At 52.4% G+C, this 19,906-nt stretch overlaps 8 protein-coding genes and 1 non-coding gene across 9 annotated transcripts in view; 5 read left to right on the top strand and 4 right to left on the bottom strand.

Annotated features, from left to right (window-relative positions):
• SEPMUDRAFT_107061 (uncharacterized protein) overlaps window positions 1-414 on the top strand; it is a gene marked incomplete at both ends in the record, with an annotated part of 1,317 nt that extends 903 nt beyond the window's left edge. The window contains 2 exons of the mRNA XM_016900666.1: window positions 88-184; window positions 271-414. Coding sequence (XP_016762910.1) covers window positions 88-184; window positions 271-414 — 241 coding nt within the window. The remainder of the gene's footprint in view (window positions 1-87; window positions 185-270) is intronic.
• Window positions 415-416: 2 nt separating this feature from the next.
• Window positions 417-508, top strand: SEPMUDRAFT_t22. The gene has a single exon. It is a non-coding gene; the product is annotated as a tRNA-Arg (tRNA).
• A 498-nt stretch (window positions 509-1,006) lies between these two features.
• Window positions 1,007-1,840, bottom strand: SEPMUDRAFT_23415 (uncharacterized protein; the record flags this gene model as incomplete). Its single annotated transcript, XM_016908372.2, has 1 exon — window positions 1,007-1,840. A coding segment is annotated over one exon (834 nt), but the record flags the coding sequence as incomplete, so codon positions are not given.
• A 114-nt stretch (window positions 1,841-1,954) lies between these two features.
• On the bottom strand, window positions 1,955-3,824 carry SEPMUDRAFT_40687 (AMP-binding enzyme; the record flags this gene model as incomplete). Its single annotated transcript, XM_016908795.1, has 3 exons — window positions 1,955-3,370; window positions 3,428-3,463; window positions 3,525-3,824. Coding segments are annotated over 3 exons (1,752 nt in total), but the record flags the coding sequence as incomplete, so codon positions are not given.
• Window positions 3,825-5,847: 2,023 nt separating this feature from the next.
• On the top strand, window positions 5,848-7,272 carry SEPMUDRAFT_116051 (uncharacterized protein; the record flags this gene model as incomplete). The annotated part of the gene is made up of 1 exon (XM_016901221.1): window positions 5,848-7,272. The coding sequence occupies one exon, from the start codon at window positions 5,848-5,850 to the stop codon at window positions 7,270-7,272; it is 1,425 nt and encodes a 474-aa protein (XP_016762913.1).
• A 720-nt stretch (window positions 7,273-7,992) lies between these two features.
• SEPMUDRAFT_148396 (uncharacterized protein) lies at window positions 7,993-9,684 on the bottom strand. The gene has a single exon (XM_016904898.1). The coding sequence runs from the start codon at window positions 9,677-9,679 to the stop codon at window positions 8,090-8,092; it is 1,590 nt and encodes a 529-aa protein (XP_016762914.1). The 5' UTR covers window positions 9,680-9,684; the 3' UTR covers window positions 7,993-8,089.
• A 1,682-nt stretch (window positions 9,685-11,366) lies between these two features.
• SEPMUDRAFT_148397 (uncharacterized protein) lies at window positions 11,367-15,995 on the top strand. Its single transcript, XM_016904899.1, has one exon. The coding sequence runs from the start codon at window positions 12,396-12,398 to the stop codon at window positions 15,672-15,674; it is 3,279 nt and encodes a 1,092-aa protein (XP_016762915.1). The 5' UTR covers window positions 11,367-12,395; the 3' UTR covers window positions 15,675-15,995.
• A 227-nt stretch (window positions 15,996-16,222) lies between these two features.
• On the bottom strand, window positions 16,223-17,252 carry SEPMUDRAFT_132381 (uncharacterized protein; the record flags this gene model as incomplete). Its single annotated transcript, XM_016902490.1, has 2 exons — window positions 16,223-16,663; window positions 16,764-17,252. 2 exons carry the CDS (start codon window positions 17,250-17,252, stop codon window positions 16,223-16,225), a joined length of 930 nt encoding a protein of 309 aa, XP_016762916.1.
• Window positions 17,253-17,626: 374 nt separating this feature from the next.
• SEPMUDRAFT_116055 (uncharacterized protein) lies at window positions 17,627-17,955 on the top strand (the record flags this gene model as incomplete). Its single annotated transcript, XM_016901222.1, has 2 exons — window positions 17,627-17,861; window positions 17,909-17,955. The coding sequence occupies 2 exons, from the start codon at window positions 17,627-17,629 to the stop codon at window positions 17,953-17,955; spliced, it is 282 nt and encodes a 93-aa protein (XP_016762917.1).
• Between the last annotated feature and the right edge of the window lie 1,951 nt (window positions 17,956-19,906).

A 19,906-nucleotide genomic window follows, 5' to 3' on the forward strand; every position in this document is an offset into this window, starting at 1 on the left:
CTTTTATTTCTCAATGCTGACCAACCTGCTTTTGTCTATTGGTGATGTGCTAGTTTATGTAGCTCGTGCAGACTTGACATCATACAGCATGGAGACGGGAGAGAGAGGTTCTTCATATGTAGGTAGAGTCGAGGCACCGAACGATGCCTACCTAGAACTCGGAAAGAACACACTGCTCGCGACTGTAGGTACCAGATAGGGGAGAGAGAGAGAGAGAGCGGACTGAACGTCTACAAGAGACAGATATACGTATACCTACATTGCGAATAGAGTACAACACCAATACCCGAATGTCCAACACGTTCCAATCCCTACCGTCATGAAACTGCCCAACGCGCCGAAACGTCGCAGTACATCCCCACCAAAATTTTAGCTATCATATACGATTCAGCCGCAGTCTCTCCCATCAAATAACAGGTCCGTTGGCCCAATGGTAAGGCGTCTGACTACGATTCACATCATGTGAGATCATATCAGGAGATTCTGGGTTCGATCCCCAGGCGGACCTACAACAACAACATCAGCAAATGATCTTTTTGCGCATCTCTTCTTTTTCTTTTCTTTTTCTTTCCTTCTACCGAGGGATCTGTGGCTACAAAATTTTGATTTTGCTGTTGGGGAGCCTACCACCCGGATTTTTGGCGTGGATCCATATTATAGTATACTCTACATACATACCTACCGTACCTAAAATACCTATCTTAGGTACTCTACGCTGATGAGATGAGAGGAGATTTGCCGGAATCATTCAGTTCAATTGATTCTATTGTAGGTGGTATGTCGTACATTGTTAGACAGCAGGCCAAATGTCATCTATCGCCATGGTGAGTAAGTGAACGCCCCCCCATCTATGCAGTCCAACCTATGCAACCCAAATCAATCATCTCTCATATCTCAAGTATCGAGCGCCATATAAAAAATAATACAAAACAAACAACATACCCTACTGTTATAGTCCGGTAATGTATCCAAAAAAAAAAAAAAAAAAAAAAAAAAAAAATCCAACCTACACCCTCCCAACCCCAAGGACAGTTCTCAAACACAACAAATGCCTCATCTCATCATGCACTTTCCCCAAAGCCTCCAAAGCCATCTCGCGATCACCCTTCCACGCCTGCACGGCAAAATCAATACCCGGATGACCACCGACGCGGAACCAATGGACGAAGTCCGTAGAATTAGCAAACGGCCATTCCGTGTCAAAGGTTTCAATGTGCACGTCAGTCGCGTGCACGGCGTGGAAGGCGTGCGAGAGATCTTGGGGCGTGCACCAGCGAGTTGGGAAGAGGTCGGGGACGAGAAAGGTTGGGTCGAGGGTTTGACAGGCGAGTTGCCAGAGGTGGTACATCCAGATGGGTTTTCCCGTGAGGGAGAGGGCGAGGATGCCGCCGGCGGGGTCGGTGATGGCGTGCATTTGGTGGACGGCGGTGAGGGGGTCGGAGAGGACGTGAAGCATCAGGTTGGAGAAGGTATGAGTGTAAGTCTTTTTCGAGGGGGGGAAAGTTTTGGTGAGGTGGTGGACATCTGCCGTTTGTCTGGTCAGGGTGCGGGAGGAGTGTGGTGCTGCGTGGTGCGATGATGTCGTTGTTGGAGGTGGGAGGTGGATGTTATCGAGCATGGACTGCGATATGTCTGTTGCTGTCATGTCTGTGGCACAAGTCTTGGCTGCGATGGCGAGAGTTGCTGCGCCCGTGCCTGCACCGACGTCGATCACACGAGAGGCCTCGGTGATGGGTCTGAGTTCTTCAGCAAGATCGATGAGGCGGCCTGCAGCGAGTGTGGTGGCGCGGTGGAGGCTGGAGGACCAGGCTCCGGCCGCGTTGTCCCAACCAGCACTGTCGCAGTCTGCTTCTTCTGGCTCCGGTCCGCATGAATCTGCGCGGGCATGTGAGTCTGCGGACCGACTGTTGGTACTCTTCAGAGACGACGCGGTTGGTGGCGGCGATGCCAAGGCAAGCAAGCCTTTCGCCTTCTCCCTCAACTCGAACTTTTGGACCTTGCCGGAAGCAGTCTTGGGAAGATCTTCAACCACAAACACCTCTCGGGGCACCCAAGTCTTGCCCAACTTGCCGCCTACCCATTCTTGCAACTCTTGCTTCATAGAAGTACTGGCGCCGCTGGCATCGTTCAGAACGACAAAGGCACCAACAATTTCACCATACTTCTCATCAGGTATGCCCACCACGCTCGCATCCATCACACGAGCATGCTCGACCAGTATGCTTTCAATCTCCGCAGGATGGATGTTCTCACCCCCACGAATGATCACATCCTTGATACGCCCCGTCACCTGAAAGAAGCCGTCTGCGTCCTGGACACCTTCATCTCCAGTGCGCATCCATATTTCATTCGAGACAGGATCGTAGATCTGCGCTGCTGCAGTAGCTGCAGGATCGTTCCAGTACCCCTTCATAAGGAGGTAGCCCGCCACTACAAGCTCTCCGCGTTCACCTACAGGCAACACGCGAAGCGGGTCGTCTCGAGACACCACGCGGACCTGAGTATGAGGGAGTGTTCGACCGACGGACGTGACTCGCTTCACGGATGGATCGTAAGGATGAGACATGGTCGCCGCACCGGCAGTTTCGCTCATGCCCCAACAGACTGCCAACTCGGGAAGATAGAGTACGTCGTGCACCTTACGAAGTAAGGAAGCGTGGACAGGGGCACCGCTGATGATGCCTGTTCGCAATTGCTTGAAATCTTCGCTTCGAATGTGACTCTGGCTGATGTATTCGAGCATCGCCACGTACATGGTAGGAACTCCATATACTGCTGTGCACTTCTGCGTTCGAAGTGCTTCGACAGTGGCGGCAGTATTGAAGGCCTCTGAAGGGAAGACGAGAGTTGCCCCAAAGCATTGAGATATCGCCAGTCCAAGTGTTGTCCCGGAGACGTGGAACAGTGGTGTAGGGCAACAGACAGTGTCCTGTTCTGTATAATTCAGGCGCCGTCCCATGTTGATTGCGATGTTCACGAGGTTACGATTGGTCAGACATGCTCCCTTGGGAGCCGATGTAGTCCCGGAGGTGAACTGTATCAGAGCAACATCGTCTTTGCTCACTGCATTATCAGACAGCTCTTCTTGACCAGTGAGTAGTGTGTTCCAGCAAATCAAGGATTTGAACGGGGTCGTGTCGATTCTGCCACAAGAATTGTCCACGATGATGACATGTTCCAGGCTGGGAACTGCTCGACTGGAGATCTTTTCGACGTATAGATCATCCACGAATGCTTCCAGAGTCGGTATCGTGGAAGCTGGTCGTCGGAATGGCAGATTGGCTTCGGCACTGATGATGAGACAAGCGGCGGTCACGTGGTTGAGTGCGCCGATGACCTGAGCTGGCTTGTAAGAAGGATTGAGTGGCACCTGAACTGGTAGTTAGCATGCAGCAACTTCACTATGGTGGTGGTGGATTATACGTACCGCGATCGCGCCCAGCTTGTAGCAAGCCAAGATACTCTGCAAAGACACATGCGTTAGAATCGATCTAGAATTCAAGCCTCAAACACCAAAGTCTTACGACACAACCCTCAAGTGTGTTGCCCAAGCTGGTGGCGACTCGATCTCCTTTGCGGATACCTCGCGCCTGAAGCCCAGCTGCAATCGACTTGGCAAAAGAATCGACCTCTCGAAACGTGCTTTCACGTCTGCACTCCTCGTCTATGATTGCAGTATGATTCGGGAACTTCTCCGCTGTTGCAGTAAAAGCCTCTGCAAGACTGCACTCGAACAGCGGGCCATCGTCTGCAGTCTCCAATGGCGAGTCGACACGATGAAGCTTTGGCCTGGGCGGGCTGCATATATCCTCTTGAGTTTTCATGACCGGAGGGTTCCTAAAGAAAGCTGGACCGTGTATGAATGTTGTCCTTGAGCAGTAGTGACATATGATAAAGCTAGGTTCGCAGGTCTTGAAGGGCGTAGGGCTGCTGCAAGCAGAGATATGGCACTCGAAGAAGTAATATGTGCGTCTGTAACATAGGACACTCGTATTGCATATTCAACAATTATCTGGTGTGCCATATTCGAATCCTTGCGTTCGGGAATCGGGGATTGCTTGCACTTAACCAAGCGACGTCCAGGCGTATCGACATCGGATCCGTGCCCACTCGTTTACAGGAAGCATGTTTCAGCTCACAAATACCTCCGGCCAGCGACCGATATACATACGCCAACCAGTACGACACCTGCGGCGGGGACTTTGTGAAGTGAATCTGGTGCGCCCTGGAATTACCACCCGTGCAAGTGCCATACTATCCTCAGTGTCCTGTATATCCTGGCCTTCACTTAGGTCACATGAGGTATGTAGTACTGATTTGCACAGCTAAGACTTGAACTAATAAGGGGTATAAGCAAAACCAGCGTCCAGTAGCTCACCGGACTTCAGGTGATCGGCCGCTGTAAGCAAACACATTTCCAGATTTCACAACACGGTAGTGTCTGTGGTGCTTCCTTGTGAAGCTAAGTCTCGACCTAAGGGATATGAGCCAATGTAGCTCGCCGGACTCTGAGGTGATTGACCGCCGTAAGCAAACCATACTGCCAGATTAACAAAATAGTGTACTCTGTGGTACTTCTTTTGCGAAAGCCAAGTCTCGACCTAAGGGATATAAGCAAAATCAGCGTCCAGTAACTCACCGGACTCCAGGTGATCGGCCGCTGTAAGCGAAGACATTTCCAGATTTTACAACACGGTAGTGTCTGTAGTGTCTGTAGTGCTTCCTAAGTCTCGACCTAAGGGCTATAAGCCAACTTAGAGTCCAGTAGCTCGCCGGACTCTGAGGTGATTGACCGCCGTAAGCAAACCACACTGCCAGATTGACAAAATAGTGTCCTCTATAGTGCTTCTCTTGCGAAAGCTAAGTCTCGACCTAAGAAATACAAGCCGCTTCGGCGTGCAGTAGCTCGCAGGATCTCCAGGTAATTCGGCGCTATAAGCAAAAGGTATTGCTAGATTGACAACAGTGGTGGTGGTGGTGTCGTCTGTGGTGCTTATATACGAAGCTAGGTAAGTCTTGACCTAGGGGAATAATGAGCCAACTCGGCGTCAAAAATTACGAGTACCTCGCCGGACTCCAGATGATCGACTGCCGTAAGCGAAGATATTTCTTCTTTTCCCCGATTTCGCACTGCCAAGGTTTACGGTATAGGATTTCCTGCAGTTGCCGCTGGCTTGTTTCTGGAATGAGAACCAAGGTCACCTGGTCCTGTAAACTGCTTGTTGCTGTCGACGATACGATACACCTGGGTCTTGATCAAAGCGGCAAATGGTGAGTGTTGGCACCTGCGTATATATAAATAGTGTGATAAACGATGCATAGCCCAGGGGCTCCTCTGGCCGTTTGAGTGAAGTCGGTAGGTGGACAAGTATGAATAAGCCGACCAGGTAGGCAGGGGGCTGGAGTATATCCGCGGATATGCTTTTGATTAGTACCTACTGTCAGTTTCTGTAGCACATGAGCTCCCCCTGTACAGTCCTATTGCGGCTTAGACCTCGCAACAATACTGGCACGCAAAAGTCAAAACGTGCGCGCAGCGCACCACGGAGAATAAATAAGACAATTTCTGCCGCCGTAGCTCCGAGTGTGTTGATGTGTTGCAAGGCCAGGATGAGCCAGGCAAGAAGTTGGCGTCGTCGCCGATGCGTCTCGTGTCCTGCCTGAGATAATGCCATTTGAGCGGTCTAGCGGTCGGAGATCGTGGCAGTGGTGTTGAGGACAACGTAATGAAACATAGGACTGGCCTAGGATGTTCGGCGTCGCTGCTTGTATGACAATGTTCGTCAATAGTGTGCCGGGAATATGTTGAGAACAGTGAAGCACTCACTACTATACAGAGATTCAACGATGTCGAAGTTCCTACTTTCAAACACAGTTCTGCCCGTGACGGAAATAAAGCAAAGCAATGGAGGGAAGGTTCCCACTCATCGACCAGATGCTCCAAGGGGATTCTTCAGCGTACCTCGAAAATGGTTCCACACCCTCCTCGACGCCTGGGCCACCGACTATGCCAGCGTGTACAAACTCCTGTTCACCCTGGTGCTGTCAGCAAACATAATTGCAATGGCTACGATACTACCAGGCAAAAGTGCACACTCAGCTCTGCTTCCTTGCGCCAATGCAGCCATAGCCAACCTTACGGCCGCAATTTTCATTCGACAGCCGTACACGGTCAACTTCATCTTCCATTCCTTTTGGCGGATACCAAGATCCACTCCACTTTGGCTGCGCCACCAAGCGGCAAAGGTGTACGAATATGGCGGCATTCACAGTGGAGCGTCATGTTCAAGCTTGATCTGGTTTTCTCTATTCGCGGGATACCTGGCGCGAGACGCTGAGCATAGCAGTCTGGCAGTGCTGACGTTGGTGTATGTTCTGCTCTGGGTGTTGATATGCATCGTCGTCTTTGCCTTGCCACAGATGCGGCGCAGGTTCCACAATCTGTTCGAACAGTGGCATCGCTTCGGAGGGTGGTTTGCTATCGCCGTCTTTTGGGTTGCATTCGTACTGTTTGTAAGAGATGAGGTGAAGAAGTCTGGGTCAGGATCTCTCGGCTCGAGGCTCGTGAGATTGCCCATCTTCTGGCTTCTGCTCTACCTCAGCATCACTGCCATCTGGCCATACCTCTTGTTGCGCAAAGTGCGAGTGGTCAGAACCGAAGCCTTGTCAGACCGTGCCATACGCGTATACTTTGATCCCCACGAGCGCATTCCACCTCAACACGGCGCAGGTATCTCCAAGTCGCCACTGACAGAATGGCACGGCTTCGCTGCGATCAATGACTTTGACAACACCGAGGGCGGGTCGTCCAATATGATCATTGCCAAAGCCGGTGACTGGACAGCAGATGCCATCGAGAACCCTCCGCCGTACTACTACATGAAAGGCATGCATATGGCTGGCGTGGGCTCAATGGCGAAGATCTTTCATCGAGTCGTGTACATGTGTACAGGCAGTGGAGCAGGGCCACTGTTGGCCGCGTTGACGCTACTCGACGATGTGAGTCTGCGTATCATATGGTCGGCCCCTGATCCCCAGCGAGTGTTTGGCGACAAGATCTGTAATACGTTGACGCGCTGGGATCCGAAGGCCATCATATGGGACACGAAGGCGAACGGTCGACCGGATCTGATTGAATTGGCGACTCAGGTGTACCGAGAAAGCGATGCTGAAGCATTGTTCTTCATCAGCAACAGATCGCTGACGAGGTCGGTGGTGGGAGAGTTGAGGAGGAGAGGCATGGCGGCGTATGCACCCGTGTTTGATTCGTAGGTACTTGTACCTTAGGTAGTTGAAAAGTGTTTGACTGGTGGGCACAGGCCCAGCCAAGCCAGGTATCCGAGAATGACAGAGACGAGTGGAACACCACGGACAGAAGGCGCAGAGGAGATGGAAGAAGCGGTGAGGCGAGTAGACATTCGCCTGGGGGTTTTATCAACAACCATCACTACCACCACCATCATCATCGTCATCAACCATCAACCATCACCATCACCACCAGCAACAGTACAAACTACCTCAAGGTACATGTAGGTAGCCAAGTATCCTTCTCCACCCGCCAGCCATCTTCTCAAGAGAAGAAAACAGCCAACGCCATGATGAAAGAACGTCTTCAACAACAGTGTGTGAAGTGTGTGAAGCCAGCAAAAATTCCCCCGACCTGGCCCCCGAAGGAGACAGGATTCAGTTGCGGTCCGCGCTGTGCAATGCAGCCGCTTCTGAATGGCTCCAGCATTCGTGAGCGCCGGAAAACCCCAAGAAGGTAAGTATGAAGAAGAAAGAAAGGAAGAAGATTCAGGATGGAAAGAGAAGGGATTTTATACATTGTGCGGAAGGGCGGGAGAGCGGGAGGGATTTGGTAAGCAAGCGGGTAAGGTAGTCAGCGGGAGAATCTTGAAGAATAAGAAGAAGGAAGGGGTGGGATGGGGAAGGGGTGGGATTGGATTGTATGGGACGCTCTCCTTACATACAGCCATGTGCCCAAGTCAGGGATGTATATACAGTACGGGGTCCGCGGTTATATTAGGAGGTATGGACATGTGCTCACTGATCGAGTAACTACATCTACATGCATAGGTATACATATCTCTCACTGCCTCTTCTTTCGTTCTGTTGCCGTCGTCTGGGATGAACTACTGAGCTTCCCAGCGCCAAATAGCAGTACACCAGCGACTCCTGCTCCAAAGGTGATCACATTTACAACTTGAATTGCCCACCAGATGTGCTGGACGCCTGCTGCACACGTCGCATATTCGTACTGCCATTCCTGCTGTTCGGCATTCCACCACGCGCTCAACAGTCCGGCATGGCCACCAAACTCGCCCATCATGCTACGTACTGTGATCTCGCGCACTCCCGCCAGTTCCTTGTCTTCAATCGTCTTCGCGGCGTTTCGATACTGCTGCGCACGCCACTTCTCCGGCTCTGGGAGAGGCACGGGAGCCATTTTCGCAATTCGAGCTTCATAAGCTTCATCATCCTCATCCTCGCGCGGGAGTATTGGTTCTGGTACTGGCAGAGGCTTTTCTATCAACGTGCGGGAATGGTACGTATCGCAACCATGATGATCGTGCCCATTCAAGATGATCGAGCGTCGTGTGCGTTCTGGTCCAACAATGCCTTCCAAGATACGTGCACTCAAGTCATACGTCAAGTGGTTCTGCTCCCGGATGCCGCCGGAGTAGTATTCGTTGGGCCGCACGGGGAAGTGCTCAAAGAACGGACCATCTTTGCATATGCCGGCTTCCTTGTATAGTGGAATGTGGGTGAGGAGGATGGTACCGGCTGTGTCTGATTGTGGTATCTCCCAATACAACCTCTGGTTCAGGAAGTCGATGCTGTCTTGTTGGAGTCCCTGGTGTAATGCTGGCTCGTCGAGGTTCATGGAGTTCAAAATGATCAGCCGCAGCTCTGGTGCCAAATGCTTTGCCGTGGTATCGTCAACCGTCGATGTGTCATTCAATTTGAAGTTGATCTCATAGTTCACCCTGCCATATGTATCCTCGAATCTCCGTATGCGATCCTCATCAATGTCTCCAGCATATCCAATGTCGTGGTTGCCAGCAACGGTGATGATTCTGTTCTTCCAACTCTTGTTCCCGCTCAGCTCTTCCGCTGGGACATTCTTATAATCTGTGATATCGCTGGGCACTCGTTCTCCCTCTTTGAACACCGTCTGCCAGAATCGGTGCGATCGTCGTCGAAACTCATCATCGTCGATCCATTGACTGCCCAACAAATCTCCAAGCACCACTACGTGCGTAGGATCGGTTTGCCGGCTCACCGTTCTGTAGATGTGCGCCAAGTACTGATCGTTCCCCCAAAGGTCCAGCTTCTTATGATAGGTCCTCACAGCCGTGGGCAAGTCTTCGTGCAATAGTCGTCTGCCTTCTCTGCTGATGCTGTTGATGCTTCCTCCGAAGCCACGCTGCTGTATGCTGTCCAGTATGCGTCGTATGCTAGGAAATAGTTCTGTATGTCCATTTCCGGGCAGACTGGTGTCTCCTTCCAGTTGTGGATCTCCGAAGGCCAATAATCTGAAAGGCGCCTGTTGGCCGGTATCGATGTTGCTGCTAGGGAAACTGCATTGGTGAAATGTTGGGTAGAAGAAGAGGTAGAACGTCCCAGCTACGGCGGTAGCCAGTAACGCGCTGTAGACGCGTAGGAAAAAGACGGACATCGAATCAGCATTGTCATAGCGAGAGTCTGGAAGCAGGTGATAGCTCGCGTGTTTTTTGGGTGGTGTTCAGGGGACTTTGTTCTTGGAAGATGTGGTGCCTGAGGCTCATAAAAAGATTCCTCTGTTCACTTTGATCGAGCGAACTCGTCCACTACCTGATCTTGTCACGAATTTGAAACCTCGACAACAAGCACGAGAGTAATAGAAATAATAGCTACCATACTGCCTCCATATGCTTACGCTTCCTGACATGCGAACTTGACTGGCGTCTCAGCAGCGTGGCAAATCCAGTTCCACGGAGATTGACATGTTGACACTTCCGTTGGCCACGACCACATGATGATATAGAAGAGCTGTCTATCGATACAACTTGCCAGGTGGCGGCATTGCTGCTCATTCGCAACGACCACTGGGCTTCATATAGCAACTCTGCAACATTTCTTACGACCTGGTTCTTTGGCAAGATACTCACTAATGATGAGACATCGTCCTCGCGTCGATACTGGCGCTGAGCTTTAACATCTATTCTGAGTGGACGGGCTAGTCGAGAAAGTCAAGTAGATACCTAGGTATATATCGTCTGTCTGGAATTGGGAGAGATTCTTATGAGTAAGGCAGTGACTGGAAGAACACGCAGTAACAGGATGCTGTACAGGTAGACGGAGTCGCTATGAACAGTGCTTTGGAACGAGACTATGCTCGTGGAGACTGAATGTACAGTAGGTAGGTAGAATGACAGCTCCTCAAAGTCATGTACAAACGCGTCTGTACCGTATCTCTGATCCAATAAGTTGCCGTAAGAGCATAAGGTAGTAGCCTGTAGCTCTTGGCATACTGTAGCGGCAAGACCTTGCCTCTGTATATTGCAGATGCACTCTCAATAATGGTCCAGTTTCGTACAGCACGGCATGGGTACGGCTTCATCAGAGTGATGCCGATAGAGTGGTCAGTGGCTGCCACATTCTCCACAGCCCTGCAGCGGCGGTTCGCACAGCATTGTCCAGTAACGCTTCATCCATTGTGAGCCCGTGTACCAGGCGCTCTTTGAGTGAGGCTGAATGTGTCACGTCAGGTACCGTGTCTCTCTACCCACCGTAGTCTCACGGCAGTTCCAACATCAAAGGCTTGAAAGTGCCGCTGGTCTCCTTTATGCAGTCAGTCAAATTTTGATTGATTGAATACGGTAGCCTCGAGGGTAGGTAGGTAGGATAATGTGTCGTGAATGCATAGACTACCCCGGACCGAGGCGAAGAGCTCGTTTGTTCGTATGTTTGCCCCTGCTGCGTTCCTCTGTTCTAGAAGACTGCTCTCAGTTAGAATAAGGACTGCTTCCCGAACACTTCTAGCTCGAGTATATGGCGACGACGACGACGACGACATTTCGTCGCACGACATGCGCAAGATATCAAATCCAGAGCTTTGCCCGAGTATGCATCAACGAGACCACTTCTGCACGCTGCAGAAGTGGAGCAGAGCTGTTGATGAGGTGATTGGGTGTACGGCCCACGGAGCCAATGCACGACGTATGAGGTCGCATGAGGTCGCATGGTTTGGGGCAGAAACAAGACGAAACGGAAAAATACTGAAAAGACCTCCATTTTCCGTCCTTACATTAACCTTATTACCGTCTCCTTCGCACCTCTTATTTTGCATGCATATCCTTCAGAACTACCTCCGTAACATGTTCAAGAAGAGAGTCGTCGGAGGTTTTTAGGGACGACGACGTCGACGACAGCGGGATGAAAAGAGGCTCGACCAGTCCCGCACGTGATGATCTGCTGAAGGCTTATTATTCAGAACTAATCTCTCAAGCACAAGCAGCGTCATTTGTCTCCCAAGTGGCTTGAAGCTTCACACCCAGACTGGTTCGGTGGCAGGCTGGCAGGGCAGAGCAGGGCAGGGGCAGGGGCAGAGCAGAGCAGGGCAAGGCAGGGCAGGGCAGACAGTCCAGACACCAGCGAGACAGACAGCGATCGCCCCGACGGCCAGGTCTCACGACTACCGATTAGAACAATTGCCTTCGACGGCCTCGACAACGACGACAACGACCGACCAACTGAACGATAGTGTCGGCTCGCAGTAGGTAATACCATATCGCGACAGCCAAACTGCCCGGGCCTTCTTTGCTTCTCGTCTTCGCGATCTTTCACAACACATCACGGCTGCGAGCAACAGCAAGTGCCCTCACTCACGGCACCGCACACGGGATTGCGATAGACCCAGGTCGGCCTCAAGGTTACAGGACCGCTTCCAACCAACTTTGCAAACTTGCAAAGGAAACCCGGATCCTAGCACATAATCCCTCTCGCCGGTCTACACTCTGCAGCACGTTGATGCGTGCATTGCGTGGTGCAGCCACCCGACGCCTTCGACGACCGCGAAAGCCGTTCGCAGTAACCGACAACGAGTCCAGACGTCTGTCAGCCATCGCTGTGCGACACTCATCCGCCCTCTCGACGAACGACCCTTGACGATCGATCTGTTGCAGCGATCGAGTCGCACTGTGTACAGACTCGCGAACGACCACCGACCGGGTCACGACCGGACGACCGACGAATGCAGTAGTACACCCTAGCATCGACTATACACAATCGAACTCTATCACCACTCCCTCTGCATTACAACTAGCGAAAGACTTAACTCTACATCCCAACACTCGCTCGAAACCTATGCGATAATCTCCATGTTGCACCACTATCGGTAGTAACGCAGGACAATGGATCCCTCCGCGGATGGATTCAGCATACTCGGAAGAGCCTTTGAGATTGCTGAGGGGCATGCAATTACTACGAATGGGAGCATCAAAAGGGATGCGAGTCCACCATCTCGACCTTCTATGCCTGGCACCTTCGTCGATATGCCGTCTGATGCTTCGGCGACGAGCGCCGCGCTCGACTATGATAGTCAGACGACAACGCCGCCCAAGCGACTTCGCAGACACAACTCTGACTTTCCGCCCACGCCGCCGACGATGACGAACAGCGAGGTGGCCGAATCACTCCCAGCAGAGCGAAGGCTGAGTCCCTCACCGGTATTCGCAGACCGTGTGAGGAAGCAATTGGAAAGGCACAAATCTGGACTGAGCACACCTGTGAATTCGAGCAATAGCCCGCCTACGCCAGATCCCTCGCCGCCGAGCAGACGCGGTACCGATCAGTCACACCTGTACAGACCTTCTCTTCCTCAAAATTATGCTAGCTCATATGCCGAGTCCTTTCGGACAGCAACCGAGGGGAGGACACCGCATGCGAGTAGTACCCAAGTCAATCTCCTGCCCGCCGACATGGACGAGACTCCTCGACAGAGCTGGATCGAAATGGGCAGAGCGATGGGCTTGTCGAACAATGTGTTAGCTGTGCAGGAAGAAGAGCGTATGCATACGGATTCCGACTCGGATGTGGTGTGTCGGGTGAAGAGCTACCACCTCGAATCGGACGGCAGCGATGGCGAAAAGGATGATAAGACAGTGACATACTCCGCGAGCGACGAACGCAGCACGTCCGACTCGGCTCCGGCCTCACCCGCATCGCGCAAAGGTGTTCGTCAAAAGCAAGCAGTCGCAATACCTCGACTTCGCAGACCCTTCCAGCCGGGCGACGAGATCAAGCGACCCGACGATTTCCTCCTCTATGGCTCTGTTGGGCCCGTCAAGACATGGAAGAAGCCTCAGCACAAGTCTAAAACACCGCCAGCTCGGGAAATGGATTCTGAGTTCTTGAGGAATGCAGCACCTCCCCTGGCGCCGGAAGTCCCAGAGACGGGGAAGGACATTCTTCAGCGGCTCGAGGACGTGATTAAAGAGGATCAGCCAGAGCCAGCTCCCTTAACAGCGCTGCCGCCCATTCCTCCCGAGGAGCGCCAAGTCATCACGCCTGCTCAGGACGAGGTCAAGCCCCTAGTGGAGTTTGTACCGATTGTCTCCCCCAAGGACGTTCGGACACCGCCTTCGACGGCGCAGAAGGACAAGAGTCTGGAGGACAACAACGTGGTGTACAAGATGATCCAGGCAGAGAATGCCAAAAGGCACAGTGCCATCTCAGATGGAAGTGTGCAAGCGAGAGTCGTCGTGCCGCCGGAGAACAAGCCCAAGCTACGACATACGCCCAAGAGGGACTCGCTCCGAGGCGATGTGAGCGTGATCAGCCGCTCGGATAGCACACCTATGCTGAAGCACAAGAGGGCAGTGGGCAGTCTGGGGCAGAGTGAGGCTTCTCCTGAACGCGTCAGGCATAGCATGCAGAATTTCGCAGACGCTTGGCCGTGGACAGCAGAAGCGGAAGGCGAGATAACGCGCACTCGGCCGCGTGCTGGCGAGAAGCACTTTTCGTATAGCGCCTTGCGAGACTCTGCGCCCAGGGTCGCATCTGCTAGCGTCCTCGGCAACCCTCACACGCTCAGGCGATCGTTGCGCCACCACAGCCTCGAGCAAACACCGCGCCCCGTCAGCAACTCTGCAAGACCCGGAGCAAGATCTCTGAGCATGGATACTGCTGGTTTGTTCGCTGCCTCTTTCCATGACACTGCGCCTGCGCCAAAGCTGCGAAGGTCCTCAGCTGAGCAGCGCTTGGATCGTAACTACGAGGTGCACAGAACAAGCCTCAGTCATGTGCCTGAGTCCCAGCAGGCGCACGAGGCCAATCCCAGCCCGCAATCCGTTGCTGCACAGCTGCTGCAAGTGTCCCCTCCCGAAGAACACGAGCGCAGCCATCGACAACTCATGTCGGATAGAAGTCCCAGGAGCGATCGACGAGAGTCTCCCAATGCAAGCTCGAAGACGGGGCACTCACCACGTCGCAAAAGTCTGGACTACCGCTCACTACACCCGACCATCACGCCCATGAGCCAGATGTCTGGCACAGCACCTTCTGAAGCAGAGCTCTGCGAGGCGAAAGGAATTCCCTTTTTCCCGCATACCAATAATAGTTTGCTGGTGGTACAGACCGCTCGGCACGTCAGCATGCCAGAGCGCATGCCTCTTGATGACGATGACTCTGATCTCGACGGCAAACCCATCCCAGGCATCAATCGAGCCAACTTTAAAGCTTTTGTCACGCCCGCTGACGAAATCGGCAAGCCACTCTACAGTGTCGAAAGTCCTCTCACCAATCCGAGAGAAGCGCCTGAACCGCCGGTCATCAAATTCATCCCGCCCACACCAAACGACGAACTGGAACGACAGCTGGGCATGGGGCCTTCGGTGGAGAAGGCAGAAACTGAACGCCCCGAGGCGGAGAACCCACGAGCACATCTTCAGCGGAGTCTCAGTCTCAAAGATCGCTTTCGCCGCTTTAGTGAAAGTCTGAACCAACCGGTCCCATTTGGCCGCCAGAACTCATATCGCAGATCTGCGCCTTCACGGCGCACACGACAGACTGAGGGCCAGAGACCTCTGCACTTGAGTTCTTTCTGGCAGCCGAGGGACTTTTGGGCAGACTACGAAAGCGATGCCGACGACGATGACGATGACGACTACGACCCGCTTCCAGCTGGCGGCGACACTTCCGAGGTACTGGAAGACCCCAAGGCGAAGAATGCCTTTACATTCCCTCGCGCCATGTCGAAACGCATGCCCGGTTTCCGTGGAAGCGGCGGCTTTCTCATGGGAAACAGTCTCGGCATCGATCGCCACGGCAGCAACTCCCGCAGACACCACATCGATCGTCCTGTCACTCACCCCTCACCCGGTGCCAGTCTGCAAGACTATCGCGTCGCTTCCAGCCCCAACCTAGGCCACCGACGCTCCGAAGAGTTCTTGCGACGACACCGACGACGATTCCTCTCCGATCGACACCCCAGCAGCAAAATGAACTTTCGCGTCCCCTTTTCCGGTGGACGCAGGCTCGAGTACGTAGGTCTATCAGCTTTTGGCGCCAAATTACAAGCTGCGAGAAAACTGCGACGCGAAAATTTGGCAGAGCTGAGGAGGGAGAAGTTGCGAGAGAGTATTGGACTTCGAGTCTTTCATGATGGACCCGCGGCTATGACTTCGAAGTGATGGGGCTAGGAAGGGGATGCAAGGCCGCAAGGGGGGAGAATTTATGACATTTTGAGAAGATGGGTGGGTGAGGGGGATTTTTGGGGAATGATATGACATGTCCATCTCCACCCCTCTCTCCCTCTCCCCCGGCCTCGATTTATATATATATTCTTCTTCTTTTTTTTTTTTTTCTTTCCGCGGGACGAGAGCGAAAGCGAGAGCGGAAAGAGTTATTTATGCTATGCTATGTTATGCTATGATGAATATACGAATACGAATACGAATATGAATATGATGAGAATGAGAATAAATGATACCTAGGTATACAAAAATGATTAATAGGCGTTCTTTTGCAAAAGATGGCGTTCAGTTAAACTATATTGCACCCATGTTAGAGTTTACAATAAAAAACGAGCGTTTTGAGAGGTGGAGCGTGGAGCTTATTAAAAACATGCAGTAAAAAAGCAAACCCAGTTAATTCTACAAACATACTGGTACAGTAAGGTAGTACATGCATGCATTTTCCAACCATGCTCCTCTCCACACGGAGGATGCACGCGCCCAATTTACTCCTCATCCTCCTTCTTTTCCTTCTTCTCCTTCTTCACCTCATCCTCCTCCTCCTCCTCCTTCGCCTTGCCCTTGCCCTTGCCCTCTCCCTTCTTCGTCTCCTCCTTCTTCACCTTCACCTCCTCCTTCTTCACCTTCCCCTTCGTCTCCTTCGTCTCCCCCTTCTTCTCCTTCGTCTCCCCCGTGGTCTCCCCATCCCTCTTGGTAGAAGGGAACCGGACAATATAGTCCTGGAAAGCTTTCCGGTGCCTTTGGACCAGCTCCTGCTGGCGAACCGGAAGCTGACCGAAAGCTTCGAAGCTCTCGACCCCGCGACGCAACCTGTGCAGTTGCAGACGGCAGGCGGTGCCGCTGCGCCGACCGCTTGGCAATGTGTCGCCGATTCTCTCCGAGGACAACGGCGGGCGAGCGAAGCGATGGGTGAGGATGTGCTCGAGCTGTGAATGCGTTAGCGGTGTGTGTCAATTTTGGATGTGTGTGTGTGTGTGTGTGTGTGTGAGGCATAATCGATGATGATAATGATGATGGAAAACTTACATCCTGCTCGGGCCACTCTCCGCTTACCCTCTCGCCGGACGCCTGGGCTGCCGGCGTCGTGGTTGCTGGGCCGCTCGCAGAAGGAGCAGCCCTCTCCGCTTCACCGGAGCCCTCCTCGGGCCCGGCCGCCTGGACTTCCGGCTGCGTGGCAGCCGGGCCGTTCACAGAGGGACCCGCCCCCTCTGCTTCACCCGAGCTCTCCTCAAGCCCGGTCATCTCGACATCCGGCTGCGTGGCAGCCGGGACGTTCACAGAGGGAACAGCGCCCTCTGCTTCACCCGAGCTCTCCTCGAGCCCGGTCATCTCGACATCAGCCGAGCGGTTAATGGTGGCCCCATCGTCTGGACCAGGATTGCCGACTTCAGTCGGCGAGTTTGGCGAATCAGCCCCCGGGACCGGTTGGAAGTACCGGTCTTGGTACGCCCGGAACCTGCCGATATAAGAGAGGTCACTCTCTGGAGCCCACGGGGTGAGTCTTCGGACCGGCATGTTATTGTTGTTGTTATTGTTGTTGTTGTTGTTGTTGGTGGTGGTGGTAGTGGTGGTGATGGTGATGTTGTCGTTGGCGGAAGCGTGTGGACAGTATGATGTAGCGTGGTGGTGAAAGCTGTGAATACCAAACGATAGAGGGAATGAGCAGTGAGATATATCGCCTGGGGTGCTGTGAGTAACGGATAGTTAGCCTTTTCGCAGAACCAAAACTCTCAGTATCGTGAGGACCATAGCGAGCTACCAAGTCGTCTCTCTACCAGAACCACACTTACAAAATTGTGAGGACTGTGGATACTACCGATGTTTTCTCTATCGTGTCGTAGCGGGCCTCCATTCGACAGCCTGCGTATGACACAGGCGCAGGCCTAAGGATGGCCTTTGGCAATGGTAAAAACGTTTCCACTTGGATCCGGATATGTCAACTCAGTCTGTTGACCGCAGTGACCAGTCGGAAACCTTCCGAGCGATGTACGGCCAACTGCATCCCATTCGCACAGTGGGGACATTTGCGTGAACGACATGGCAGGAGTCACCGTGTTCCTGGGCATATGACTATGATCGCTCAAGCCATATCGCGCTTGCTCTGGCCATCATGTTACGTTTCTGGTAGGAGAACTGGCGAGGTATGGCAAGAGCTACTGTATACACATCAGCGCTGCCGGGCACTGACATTGTGCTCATTCTCGGCGTTCTGGCATAGTTTTTTTTTTCTCGGCAATTCGATTATTTTTTCGCCTTCTTCACCGGTCTCGATGCCGGCGAGGACGTCCTTTTGTTTGGTAAGGTAGGTATATTGCTTGAGTAACTCTTTGATCCATCCGTGGGAGTGACGAGCGCGCTACTGAGCGCAAACGCTATCCTATTATAAGATTCCACATTGGGCGTATCACTCGCCCGGGATACGAGCAGCTGCGCGGTCTGGTCAGTGAGGTAGAGGTCATTGCATTTCCAAAAACGGAAACAGGCGGAAGAAGGAGTAGACGGTATAGGGAAATCTACGAGCGTCGACAGGAGGAGGCAGATTTGACGTGACGTTAATGGTTACCCTCTACGCGGGGCGGGCCGTGAACTTCCGCGGGCACAATTACCAGTGAGAAGGTTCAACTCTCGTGTCTCTACCACTGCACCGGGCAGAAACGATCATACGGACTCTTAAAAGGGGGCTGAATACCCTGTACTCGGCCCCCGATCAGATTGATCCCCAAACTACGGAGATCCCGGGAAACAGGGGTGAGGTCTAACAACCAGCGGTCCAACGTAGCCTTGCGAAAACATTTGAGCACATTCACTAGGAGGTACTCTGGTTTGGTTCAAGTCCTCTGTGACGCATCCGCCGCGTTAGCGTACTGTATTGATGAGAAGCTCAAGCAGCAGCGAACGAATTCGTCGTAGAGCCTCAGGTACCGTTCAAGAGCGTAGAACTCGAAAAAGAAATACACTAGTGATTACAGTACCCAATGCGGAGGGTCGGTAGAATCAACTCCGGGTATGTACTCTACTCCGTACGTGCTTTTGACTAGGGGCGATAATCATATTGAGAAAGTGAGGAATCGAAATTATTGCTATCGTAGCTCTCTCCTCGATACAGGAGCAACGTGTGCAACTCTGTACGAAGAAAGTACAAAGGGTAGAACTTTAGAAGAAAGCAGACAGCAGACAGCAGAAAGCAGAAAGCTGTATACATCCAGGCATACGTCCAGGAATACATCCAGACAGACTTCAAACCCACAGACCATTTTACAAGGCAGCCAGAACTTTATGCCTTCGTCTTCCCGAAGATGACTGTTTTCATCCACTCCATCAACTTCCCAATCCACCAATCCATCCCATCACGACATTCACAGCTCCTGTACGAAACTTACCTCACTCAACCTGCCAACCCGCCAACCCTTGAACACATCTCCTCCATCATCTCCATCTCCATCCCCATCTCCCTTCCAACCCCAACCCCAACCCCATCTCCATTCCCATCTCCCTCAAATCTCCATCCCCATCTCCTCCCTCACCTCCTCCATCTCCTCCCTCCATCTCCATCTCCCTCACCTCCCTCGCCCCTCATCTCCATCCCCCCAAAAAAAAACAAACTAACCAAACAAAGTAACCTTCCCGCCACATTTTATTTACACTCCACTCTACCCAATCCATCATCATCATTCCTCTACCCAATCCGTCCCCTCTACCATCTACACCCAAGAACGTCACCACCCCACCATCGTCACCACCCCGCTACATCATCGTCACCACGCCTAAACGTCATCATCGTCATGATCATCATCGGTACCAGACAGAACTTTTTACCTTTTACCTTTTATCCGTAAAAGCGAAAGGCGAAAAGCGAAAAGCTGAAAAATTCGTAAATTAGAGTTTAAGGGTTCAACATTGGAAGGTATGGGTATGACGGATGACGGATGTTGATCCTACCTGATTCCTACAAACTACCTAGAGGTAGAGGTCTAGAACTGTTCAAGCTACTACCTCCTATGGAGGTACCTCTCAGGTGGTAGAGGAGGTAGAGGAGGTAAGAGGCTCTTTGGAGGTATTCTTTGGATTTCTAAAAGGTTGAATTTTTTTTTCTTTTTTTTTTTTTCGCGTGACTGTTTGGGTAGGTGACTGCTTGGGTGCTTGTATTGCCGTGTTGTACTATACCATAC

The sequence above is a fragment of the Sphaerulina musiva genome (assembly GCF_000320565.1).
Source record: "Sphaerulina musiva SO2202 unplaced genomic scaffold SEPMUscaffold_3, whole genome shotgun sequence".
Taxonomy (NCBI): domain Eukaryota; kingdom Fungi; phylum Ascomycota; class Dothideomycetes; order Mycosphaerellales; family Mycosphaerellaceae; genus Sphaerulina; species Sphaerulina musiva.